The sequence below is a fragment of the Taudactylus pleione genome, unplaced genomic scaffold (genome assembly GCF_031769625.1).
Source record: "Taudactylus pleione unplaced genomic scaffold, aTauple2 ptg000848l, whole genome shotgun sequence".
NCBI lineage: Eukaryota > Metazoa > Chordata > Amphibia > Anura > Myobatrachidae > Taudactylus > Taudactylus pleione.
The window spans coordinates 1,306,829-1,319,900 of NW_028285250.1; the positions used below are offsets into that span (position 1 = coordinate 1,306,829).

The 13,072-nt window shown below is 44.3% G+C and overlaps 1 protein-coding gene across 1 annotated transcript; it reads left to right on the forward strand.

Annotated features, from left to right (window-relative positions):
* Positions 1–424: 424 nt before the first annotated feature.
* Positions 425–1,990, forward strand: LOC148474372 (zinc finger MYM-type protein 1-like). Its single transcript, XM_088458723.1, has one exon. The coding sequence runs from the start codon at positions 425–427 to the stop codon at positions 1,988–1,990; it is 1,566 nt and encodes a 521-aa protein (XP_088314849.1).
* The last annotated feature ends 11,082 nt before the right edge of the window (positions 1,991–13,072 follow it).

The window sequence follows — 13,072 nt, forward strand, 5'->3', positions numbered from 1 at the left end:
AATATGTAAAATGCAAATGGCTACTCTATTCACTATCACAAGGTTGTTTGTACTGCTTTGCCTGACGCCTATTGTCCAATAAAGAATCTCCATTTTCTACATCAGGATTTAAAGATTGGAAACACAGCAATCTTATTGTAGATCATGAAAATGGAGAAGAACATCGCAAGTGCATGATCGCATATTAAATTCGCCATAAAGAAACTGGATGCATAGATTCTTTGTTAATCAAACAATATCGAGTACTGGTATAAAGTGTTGACACGTGTGGATTCTGTCATTCGCTTTCTTGCCTCAAGAGGCTTGGCATTTCGTGGAGAGAATCAAACTATTGGGTCATCAAACAATGGAAACTATTTAGGTATTCTAGAGCTGTTGAGTGAATTTGACCCTTTTCTGGAACAACATCTCAAAGTGTGTGGAAATGCTGGAAAGGGGAACCCATCGTATCTATCTGCAAACATTTGTGAGGAATTTAATGGGACAACATGTTCTTTCTGCCATTCTGGAAGAAATAAAAGAATCAAAGTATTATTCAATAAGTGTGGATTCCACTCCAGACATCTCACACATTGATCAACTGACATTTACAATCCGGTACATTAGAGGGTGTGAGCCATTAGAGCGTTTCCTCAAGTTCATCCCCATTTTTTCTCATGGAGCAAAGAATCTAGCAGACACTGTTGTAGATTTCCTGAATGAAAACAAAATTCCGCTGTCAAACTGCCGTGGTCAGTTATACGACAATGCCTCAAATATGTCTGGCCGCTATACTGGATTGCAAGCACGGATTCGGCAACTGAATGAGTTGGCCATCTATGTCCCCTGTGCTGGGCACAGCCTGAACTTGGTGGGAGTAAAAGCGGCAGAGTGTTCTCTACAGGTCGTCTCCTTCTTTGACTTTGTTCAGCATTTGTATTCTTTTTTCTCAGCTTCTACACATCGATGGAATGTTCTGTCCTCATCTTTAGGAAAAGATGTTGTGGTCAAGCGTCTGTCTGATACGAGATGGTCATCACATTTTGATGCTGTTAATGCTCTGCAAGAAGGTTTTGAAAAAATTAAAGATGCACTGGATTCTTTATCAGCTGACACTAACCAAGAAGTGAACACAAGGCGAGAGGCAGAAGAATTAAGTGAGAGAATGGAGAACATGGAAACAATCTTTCTGACAATTTTGTGGAACGACATTCTTAAAAGGTTTAACAAAACAAGTAAGTTCCTGCAGTCTAAAGATGTGAATATACTTGTTGCCATGAATCTTCTTGAGTCTCTGAAAAGTTATCTTCAGGAAATTAGAGATACATTCAGTGAATATGAACTGAAGGCCAGAAGTAGATGTCCAGATTTGGACTATAGTGATGTGAAGAAGCGGCAACGAAAGCGTAGTGTACGTCTTACTAGATATGATGGATCGGGAGAAGAGATAATTATAAACAAAAGTGAAAAATTCAAGGTAGAAACATTCCTCCCTGTTCTGGACTCTTTGAACTCTGAGCTCACAAAACGTGCAGAAGCTTATTCATGGATTGGAAATCTGTTTTCCTTCTTCGGTCAATTGAAAACAATTGGTTCTGATGAGCTAGACAAAAAGTGTGAGCATCTGGCTAATGTGTATGATAAAGACCTTGATTATGCTGCCTTTCTAAATGAATGCAAGCATCTCAAGCACTACATGGACCTTGATGAAAAATGTGAAACTCTCCCTGCATTGTACAGCAAACTAATTTTGGACAACTTGAAATCGGTGTTTCCCAATGTTGAAATCGCACTCAGAGTGTTCATGTGCACAATGGTGACCAACTGTACAGGAGAACGCTCATTTTCAAGATTGAAACTTATAAAGAATCAGCTTCGCAGTGCAATGGGGCAGCAGCGGTTGAACTGGCTTTCACTCATGTGCATGGAAAATGACATCCTGAAAACAATTGACTTCAAGCCAATTATAAAAAAATTCTCAAAAAAGAAATGTCGCAAACATTTGTGTTGATTAATATTAAATAATTATTTCATACTTTTCGGTTTGCCAATTATTTAACATTTTTATTTGATTTTGTTGAAAGTACTACTAAATCTAAAGGATTAATTTTATTGACCATTTACATTTTTTTCCCGTGAATGGGTGGGTAGGGGACCCCACTGCATTGCTTTGCCCAGGGCCCACAATGCTGTTAAGACAGCTCTGCATAGATGCCATCGCACATGTGCATTAGTCAGTAACCTGTAGCTGGAAGTGTTAGGCTGCAGGAAACATAGCAGAGGATGTGGGGGAGTGCACTATACACATGCGTAGACGCCCATCGCACATGTGCATTAGTCAGTAACCTGTAGCAGGAAGTGTTAGGCTGCAGGTAACACAGCACAGGTTGTCGGGGAGGGCACTATACCCATACGTAGACGCCCATCGCACATGTGCATTAGTAAGTAACCTGTAGCAGGAAGTGTTAGGCTGCAGGTAACACAGCAGAGGATGTCGGGGAGGGCACTATACCCATGCGTAGACGGCCATCGCACATGTGCATTAGTCAGTAACCTGTAGCAGGAAGTGTTAGGCTGCAGGTAACAAAGCAGAGGATGTCGGGGAGGGCACTATACACATGCATAGACGCCCATCGCACATGTGCATTAGTCAGTAACCTGTAGCAGGAAGTGTTAGGCTGCAGGTAACACAGCAGAGGATGTCGGGGAGGGCACTATACACATGCATAGACGGCCATCGCACATGTGCATTAGTCAGTAACCTGTAGCAGGAAGTGTTAGGCTGCAGGTAGCACAGCAGAGGATGTCTGGGAGGGCGCTATACACATACTTAGATGCCATCGCACATGTGCATTAGTCAGTAACCTGTAGCAGGAAGTGTTAGGCTGCAGGTAACACAGCAGAGGATGTCGGGGAGGGCACTATACACATGCATAGACGCCCATCGCACATGTGCATTAGTCAGTAACCTGTAGCAGGAAGTGTTAGGCTGCAGGTAACACAGCAGAGGATGTCAGGGAGGGCACTATACACATGCGTAGACGGCCATCACACATGTGCATTAGTCAGTAACCTGTAGCAGGAAGTGTTAGGCTGCAGGTAACACAGCAGAGGATGTCGGGGAGGGCACTATACACATGCATAAACTGCTATCGCACATGTGCATTAGTCAGTAACCTGTAGCAGGAAGTGTTAGGCTGCAGGTAACACAGCAGAGGTTGTCGGTGAGGGCACTATACACAAGCATAGACGGCCATCGCTCATGTGCATTAGTCATTAACCTGTAGAAGGAAGTGTTAGGCTGCAGGTAACACAGCAGAGGACGTCGGGGAGGGCACTATACACATGCGTAGATGGCCATCACACATGTGCATTAGTCAGTAACCTGTAGCAGGAAGTGTTAGGCTGCAGGTAACACAGCAGAGGCTGTCGGGGAGGGCACTATACACATGCATAGACTGCTATCGCACATGTGCATTAGTCAGTAACCTGTAGCAGGAAGTGTTAGGCTGCAGGTAACACAGCAGAGGATGTCGGTGAGGGCACTATACACAAGCATAGACGGCCATCGCTCATGTGCATTAGTCAGTAACCTGTAGCAGGAAGTGTTAGGCTGCAGGTAACACAGCAGAGGATGTCGGGGAGGGCACTATACACATGCATAGGTGGCCATCACACATGTGCATTAGTCAGTAACCTGTAGCAGGAAATGTTAGGCTGCAGGTAACACAGCAGAGGATGTCGGGGAGGGCACTATACACATGCATAGACTGCCATCGCACATGTGCATTAGTCAGTAACCTGTAGAAGGAAGTGTTAGGCTTCAGGTAACACAGCAGAGGATGTCGGGGAGGGCACTATACACATACATAGATGGCCATCGCACATGTGCATTAGTCAGTAACCTGTAGCAGGAAGTGTTAGGCTGCAGGTAACACAGCAGAGGATGTCGGTGAGGGCACTATACACATGCATAGATGGCCATCACACATGTGCATTAGTCAGTAACCTGTAGCAGGAAGTGTTAGGCTGCAGGTAACAAAGCAGAGGATGTCGGGGAGGGCACTATACACATGCGTAGACAACCATCACACATGTGCATTAGTCAGTAACCTGTAGCAGGAAGTGTTAGGCTGCAGGTAACACAGCAGAGGATGTCGGGGAGGGCACTATACACATGCGTAGATGACCATCACACATGTGCATTAGTCAGTAACCTGTAGATGGAAGTGTTAGGCTGCAGGTAACACAGCAGAGGATGTCGTGGAGGGCACTATACACATGCGTAGATGGCCAACACACATGTGCATTAGTCAGTAACCTGTAGCAGGATGTGTTAGGCTGCAGGTAACACAGCAGAGGATGTCGGGGATGGCACTATACACATGCATAGATGGCCATCACACATGTGCATTAGTCAGTAACCTATAGCAGGAAGTGTTAGGCTGCAGGTAACACAGCAGAGGATGTCGGGGAGGACACTATACACATGCATAGACGGCCATCACACATGTGCATTAGTCAGTAACCTGTAGCAGGAAGTGTTAGGCTACAGGTAACACAGCAGAGTATGTCAGGGAGGGCACTATACACATGCATAGAGGGCCATCACACATGTGCATTAGTCAGTAACCTGTAGCAGGAAGTGTTAGGCTGCAGGTAACATAGCAGAGGATGTCGGGGAGGGCACTATACACATGCGTAGATGGCCATCACACATGTGCATTAGTCAGTAACCTATAGCAGGAAGTGTTAGGCTGCTGGTAACACAGCAGAGGATGTCGGGGAGGACACTATACACATGCATAGACGAGCATCACACATGTACTTTAGTCAGTAACCTGTAGCAGGAAGTGTTAGGCTGCAGGTAACACAGCAGAGTATGTCAGGGAGGGCACTATACACATGTATAGACGGCCATCGCACGTGCATTAGTCAGTAACCTGTAGCAAGAAGTGTTAGGCTGCAGGTAACACAGCAGAGGATGTCGGGGAGGGCACTATACACATGCATAGATGGCCATCGCACATGTGCATTAGTCAGTAACCTGTAGAAGGAAGTGTTAGGCTTCAGGTAACACAGCAGAGGATGTCGGGGAGGGCACTATACACATGCATAGATGGCCATCGCACATGTGCATTAGTCAGTAACCTATAGCAGGAAGTGTTAGGCTGCAGGTAACACAGCAGAGGATGTCGGTGAGGGCACTGTACACATGCATAGACGGCCATCACACATGTGCATTAGTCAGTAACCTGTAGCAGGAAGTGTTAGGCTGCAGGTAACACAGCAGAGGATGTCGGGGAGGGCACTATACACATGCGTAGACAACCATCACACATGTGCATTAGTCAGTAACCTGTAGCAGAAAGTGTTAGGCTGCAGGTAACACAGCAGAGGATGTCGGGGAGGGCACTATACACATGCGTAGACGACCATCACACATGTGCATTAGTCAGTAACCTGTAGAAGGAAGTGTTAGGCTGCAGGTAACACAGCAGAGGATGTCGGGGAGGGCACTATACACATGCGTAGATGGCCATCACACATGTGCATTAGTCAGTAACCTGTAGCAGGACGTGTTAGGCTGTAGGTAACACAGCAGAGGATGTCGGGGATGGCACTATACACATGCATAGATGGCCATCACACATGTGCATTAGTCAGTAACCTATAGCAGGAAGTGTTAGGCTGCAGGTAACACAGCAGAGGATGTCGGGGAGGACACTATACACATGCATAGACGGCCATCACACATGTGCATTAGTCAGTAACCTGTAGCAGGAAGTGTTAGGCTGCAGGTAACACAGCAGAGTATGTCAGGGAGGGCACTATACACATGCATAGAGGGCCATCACACATGTGCATTAGTCAGTAACCTGTACAGGAAGTGTTAGGCTGCAGGTAACATAGCAGAGGATGTCGGGGAGGGCACTATACACATGCGTAGATGGCTATCACACATGTGCATTAGTCAGTAACCTATAGCAGGAAGTGTTAGGCTGCAGGTAACACAGCAGAGGATGTCGGGGAGGACACTATACACATGCATAGATGAGCATCACACATGTACTTTAGTCAGTAACCTGTAGCAGGAAGTGTTATGCTGCAGGTAACACAGCAGAGGATGTCAGGGAGGGCACTATACACATGCATAGACGGCCATCGCACATCTGCATTAGTCAGTAACCTGTAGCAAGAAGTGTTAGGCTGCAGGTAACACAGCAGAGGATGTCGGGGAGGGCACTTTATACACATGCATAGACGGCCATCGCACATGTGCATTAGTCAGTAACCTGTAGCAGGAAGTGTTAGGCTGCAGGTAACACAGCAGAGGATGTCGGTGAGGGCACTATACACATGCATAGATGGCCATCACACATGTGCATTAGTCAGTAACCTGTAGCAGGAAGTGTTAGGCTGCAGGTAACAAAGCAGAGGATGTCGGGGAGGGCACTATACACATGCGTAGACAACCATCACACATGTGCATTAGTCAGTAACCTGTAGCAGGAAGTGTTAGGCTGCAGGTAACACAGCAGAGGATGTCGGGGAGGGCACTATACACATGCGTAGATGACCATCACACATGTGCATTAGTCAGTAACCTGTAGATGGAAGTGTTAGGCTGCAGGTAACACAGCAGAGGATGTCGTGGAGGGCACTATACACATGCGTAGATGGCCATCACACATGTGCATTAGTCAGTAACCTGTAGCAGGACGTGTTAGGCTGCAGGTAACACAGCAGAGGATGTCGGGGATGGCACTATACACATGCATAGATGGCCATCACACATGTGCATTAGTCAGTAACCTATAGCAGGAAGTGTTAGGCTGCAGGTAACACAGCAGAGGATGTCGGGGAGGACACTATACACATGCATAGACGGCCATCACACATGTGCATTAGTCAGTAACCTGTAGCAGGAAGTGTTAGGCTACAGGTAACACAGCAGAGTATGTCAGGGAGGGCACTATACACATGCATAGAGGGCCATCACACATGTGCATTAGTCAGTAACCTGTAGCAGGAAGTGTTAGGCTGCAGGTAACATAGCAGAGGATGTCGGGGAGGGCACTATACACATGCGTAGATGGCCATCACACATGTGCATTAGTCAGTAACCTATAGCAGGAAGTGTTAGGCTGCTGGTAACACAGCAGAGGATGTCGGGGAGGACACTATACACATGCATAGACGAGCATCACACATGTACTTTAGTCAGTAACCTGTAGCAGGAAGTGTTAGGCTGCAGGTAACACAGCAGAGTATGTCAGGGAGGGCACTATACACATGTATAGACGGCCATCGCACGTGCATTAGTCAGTAACCTGTAGCAAGAAGTGTTAGGCTGCAGGTAACACAGCAGAGGATGTCGGGGAGGGCACTATACACATGCATAGATGGCCATCGCACATGTGCATTAGTCAGTAACCTGTAGAAGGAAGTGTTAGGCTTCAGGTAACACAGCAGAGGATGTCGGGGAGGGCACTATACACATGCATAGATGGCCATCGCACATGTGCATTAGTCAGTAACCTGTAGCAGGAAGTGTTAGGCTGCAGGTAACACAGCAGAGGATGTCGGTGAGGGCACTGTACACATGCATAGACGGCCATCACACATGTGCATTAGTCAGTAACCTGTAGCAGGAAGTGTTAGGCTGCAGGTAACACAGCAGAGGATGTCGGGGAGGGCACTATACACATGCGTAGACAACCATCACACATGTGCATTAGTCAGTAACCTGTAGCAGAAAGTGTTAGGCTGCAGGTAACACAGCAGAGGATGTCGGGGAGGGCACTATACACATGCGTAGACGACCATCACACATGTGCATTAGTCAGTAACCTGTAGAAGGAAGTGTTAGGCTGCAGGTAACACAGCAGAGGATGTCGGGGAGGGCACTATACACATGCGTAGATGGCCATCACACATGTGCATTAGTCAGTAACCTGTAGCAGGACGTGTTAGGCTGTAGGTAACACAGCAGAGGATGTCGGGGATGGCACTATACACATGCATAGATGGCCATCACACATGTGCATTAGTCAGTAACCTATAGCAGGAAGTGTTAGGCTGCAGGTAACACAGCAGAGGATGTCGGGGAGGACACTATACACATGCATAGACGGCCATCACACATGTGCATTAGTCAGTAACCTGTAGCAGGAAGTGTTAGGCTGCAGGTAACACAGCAGAGTATGTCAGGGAGGGCACTATACACATGCATAGAGGGCCATCACACATGTGCATTAGTCAGTAACCTGTACAGGAAGTGTTAGGCTGCAGGTAACATAGCAGAGGATGTCGGGGAGGGCACTATACACATGCGTAGATGGCTATCACACATGTGCATTAGTCAGTAACCTATAGCAGGAAGTGTTAGGCTGCAGGTAACACAGCAGAGGATGTCGGGGAGGACACTATACACATGCATAGACGAGCATCACACATGTACTTTAGTCAGTAACCTGTAGCAGGAAGTGTTAGGCTGCAGGTAACACAGCAGAGGATGTCAGGGAGGGCACTATACACATGCATAGACGGCCATCGCACATCTGCATTAGTCAGTAACCTGTAGCAAGAAGTGTTAGGCTGCAGGTAACACAGCAGAGGATGTCGGGGAGGGCACTTTATACACATGCATAGACGGCCATCGCACATGTGCATTAGTCAGTAACCTGTAGCAGGAAGTGTTAGGGTGAAGGTAACACAGCAGAGGATGTCGGGGAGGGCACTATACACATGCATAGACGGCCATCGCACATGTGCATTAGTCAGTAACCTGTAGCAAGAAGTGTTAGGCTGCAGGTAACACAGCAGAGGATGTCGGGGAGGGCACTTTATACACATGCATAGACGGCCATCGCACATGTGCATTAGTCAGTAACCTGTAGCAGGAAGTGTTAGGGTGAAGGTAACACAGCAGAGGATGTCGGGGAGGGCACTATACACATGCATAGACGGCCATCGCACATGTGCATTAGTCAGTAACCTGTAGCAGGAAGTGTTAGGCTGCAAGTAACACAGCAGAGGATGTCGGGGAGGGCACTATACACATGCATAGATGGCTATCGCACATGTGTATTAGTCAGTAACCTGTAGCAGGAAGTGTTAGGCTGCAGGTAACACAGCAGAGGATGTTGGGGAGGGCACTATAACATTAAGGGGTTCACGTTAAGGAATTTGCCCCCCAGCACACTGCAGCAATAATTATTTTGAGGTGAACGTTTGGGAGTGGGGTCCCCGGAGTTGTTCTGGCTGGACCTTTCTCATGGCATCACCACTTAATTCACATAGAATATTTTTTCACTTCTCTATTTGTTTGTATATTATTTATGTCATTTTAATTCTTTTACATTTCATTAACACTTATTGATTTATTCTTACACATCTATCGTTTACACTTCACTATCACCTTTTTTCCCCTTTTTGTGTGATGCCCTGGGGATGGTCCTTGGCTGGAATTTTTTTGGGGTGCCTTGCTTCTCGGACGCGATCCCCTTAATGTTAGGGACGCTGGTATAGAGGAGCCTTGATGTCGGCCCAGCGCTTATTCATATATTTGCAAATGTATGTAACCAATACCTCTGAATTTCTATTATCATGTAGGATTTAAGTAATTTTGATTTAGCTGCAGTGTGCTGGGGGGCTTCCAGGCTTATACAGCATACCCTTCTGAGACTACCATACAAACATATAAACACGTCAGTTATTAGAAACTTACTGGGCTACACAAGCAATGCACTCCTTAGACTACACTAGGGATAAATATTATCGATGGGGCAATAATGCAGGGAAATTACTGGCGGCTATGTCTAAACCATTTAGAAGAAGACACACTATTATTTCTTTAAAACAGTCTTCCACAGGTGCAGTTTTAACCAAGTCCCAAGACATAGCGACCGAATTTCAAAAATATTTTGAAACTGTTTTTTGCTCCTCCCCAGTAGATTAGGAGACTCATGATAATTTTTTAACGGAGTCAGTGTTGCCACGCTTGACTCCGGAACAGAGGGAGGTTTTAGTTGGGGACATAACTATGGAGGAAATAAATATGACCATCTCTCGCCTTCCTAATGGCAAATCACCTGCTCCAGATGGTCTATCAGTGGATTACTACCGCATTTTGCAACCACATATTGCCCCGGTTCTGCTGGAGTTATATAAGGAGATATATACTTAAAGTTCTCCTTATTCTACCTTTAATGAGGCATTTATGACGTTATTACCTAAACCCCAAAAAACCCTAGTTCAGTCACTTCTTATAGGCCAATTAGTTTACTAAACATAGATTTCAAACTTTTGGCCAAAATCATGGCCCTGCGGCTTCAAAATGTTCTACCTTTAATTTTATCCGACCATCAGTCAGGGTTTGCTCAGGGCCGTCATGCAAAGAAAACTATCCGTATTGCATTAGATGCTATAATATCTTCCAATATTTCCCCTTCGGAATGAAATATGCTTTTAAGCTTAGATGTTAATAAGGCATTTGATATGGTGCTATGGTCACACCTATTCAAGGTCATGGAATTACATGGATTTGACCGGGCCTTTATTAATTTGATTAAATATTTCTGTAATGACCCTTCTACATCCCTATTAATTAATGGCACAATTGGTCCTCGTTTTATTCTGGGGAGAGGGACCCGTCAGGGGAGCCCGTTATCTCCTCTTCTATTTAATTTGGCTATGGATCCTTTATTGAGAACACTTCAAAATTGGGCAACTTTTAAAGTTATTAAGGTTGGCCGCAAGGAAATTAAAATATCAGCTTTTGCTTATGATATTTTGTTGCATATTAATGACCTTGAACATTCTCTCTTCCAAATTATTGAAAAAAATAATTTATTTGGATCCATATCGGACTTCAGTATTAATATGGATAAATCGACAGAAATGGTATTGTATGACAGACAAATACGTCCCTCTTGGACAAAAAGGTTTTCGTTTCAATGGGCCAAATCTCATATCCCATAATTTTACATCGTAAACATGCTAACCTATATAGTTTTAATATAAATCGAGCTATACAAATATTGACTAATAATATTAAGGAATGGGAATGGTTACCTCTTTCTTCTTTGGAGAGGGCCAACTTACTAAAAATGGTTGCAATACAACGTTTATTGTACCCACTTCAAACTATCCCATTGCTCTTAACCAAACAAGATATACGGATTAATGCTTTATTTTGGAAGTGTATTTGGAAAGGGGGTCTCAGCCGAAACGCCTTGAAAAAATTGCAACAACCCAAAATTAATGGAGGTATTAATTTCCCAAATACTGAAACATGTACTCATGCTGCACTTTTAAGACATTTAAGGGACTGACTTCATAAAACCTCCATTTATACTGACACATTATTAGAGCAAGAATTTACAGGTAAAATTGATTTAATTTATTTCCTTCACCAACATGACAAGGAAATTCCTGATTCACAGAAATCTAACCCTCTTCTCTGGACAGCCAGAAATATCTGGCATATTCTAAGTTATAAAGTAGGATTAACTGCATTTCACTCCCTATATCTACCCTTGATAGGAAACTCTGATTTCTTGGGCGGCATTGCTGCTCACCCTTTCACCTTGCGGAAGATGGCGGGATTGGGTAATGTTGAATCTTTTGTTTCTGAGGGACAATAAGCGTGCCCTCTCATACTCTCACATTCTTACTATGCATACAGGGGTATGACCATATCCTTTGGCTTTCTTAAAGGCACGTTTTATATATCCCACGTTTTGGGTCATTTCTCAGATAAGGATTGGGAGAATACGCTGGATAGGTTTCTAAGCAAACCAGTACCTACACAAAAAGCCATATCGATCCACTACCTTTTTAAGGGACATAATAGATCACACTAAGATTACAGGGGGTATGGCTGGATGACTGGTACAATTCCCTACTTTGAGTATGGAACAACTCGATAAAGCTTTTTGGTTTTCTAGGACAGCAAGCATGTACAGAGAGCTTTCCCTTAACATTTAGCACAATACTTAACTCATATGCGACGTTTCCGTATAGGGACTTCGGCTTCTACTGCTTGCCCGAAATGTCATCAAGAAGACGCTGACAATTATCACTGTTTATGGGCGTGCCCAATAGCTCAATATTTTTGGCATTTAATCCAAAGATACGCTGAGGCGAAACTTTTAAATTATGTACCTTTCAATCCAGAATGGGCAATATTAGGAATTTTTGATCCAGATATATGAATTTCGAAAGCAGGGAAGAGACTTTTTTTAGCGCATAGTGCCGCAGGTAGGAAGACTATCTTGCAAGGATGAATTGATGCAAACCCCCCCCCAAATACCTTTATTTCTAAATAAACTTAATTTTATATTTAGAATGGACTAGATAGAAATGCTTCTACATAGAGATATGAGAGTGGAAAGATTATTTATCACCTGGGAGTCTTATGTAAACACCCTTCCACTAACTGTAAGATTACAAATCCACCATATTCTTAAAAATTCAACATTGTATTTAACTAGATTAGCTGTGCAAGACCAACCGATTTCACTGAATTAATTATTGGGGTACTGGTGGGTCTATCACCTGCGTCTCCGTGTCAGTGTTCTAGTTTACGGGAATCACAGCTTTGACTATTATTATTGTTACTGTAGTCAATATTGATGGCTGTATGTATATGTTTCACAATTCACTGATTATATCTCACAATACAGTGTTCCTTGTAAGGAACTACAATATAAAGTACTTAAAGTATATTTTTTTGAGCAACTGTGAGTATTTTGACAATGTATTCTATTCTGGAAATGTTTCAGTGATTGTGAACTAATGTTGAAAATGTTTCACTGTGCTTCAATAAAAATTGTATAAAAAAAATAAAAATTGTATTCTTCTTTAACCATTCTTTGGTCGAAGGACTTGTGTGCTTTGGGTCATTGTCTTGCATGACCCACGTTCTCTTGAGATGCAGCTCCTGGACAGATGTTCTGACATTTTCCTCTAAAATATTCTGGTATAGTTCAGAATTCATTGTCCCATTAATGATGGCAAGTCTTCCTGGGCCAGATGCAGCAAAACAGGCCCAAACCATGATACCACCACCACCGTGTTTCACAGA

What these genes read in the sequence shown, in the direction of transcription:
- LOC148474372 (XM_088458723.1), top strand. Translation starts at nt 425, where the DNA reads ATGCTGGAAAGGGGAACCCATCGTATCTATCTGCAAACATTTGTGAGG.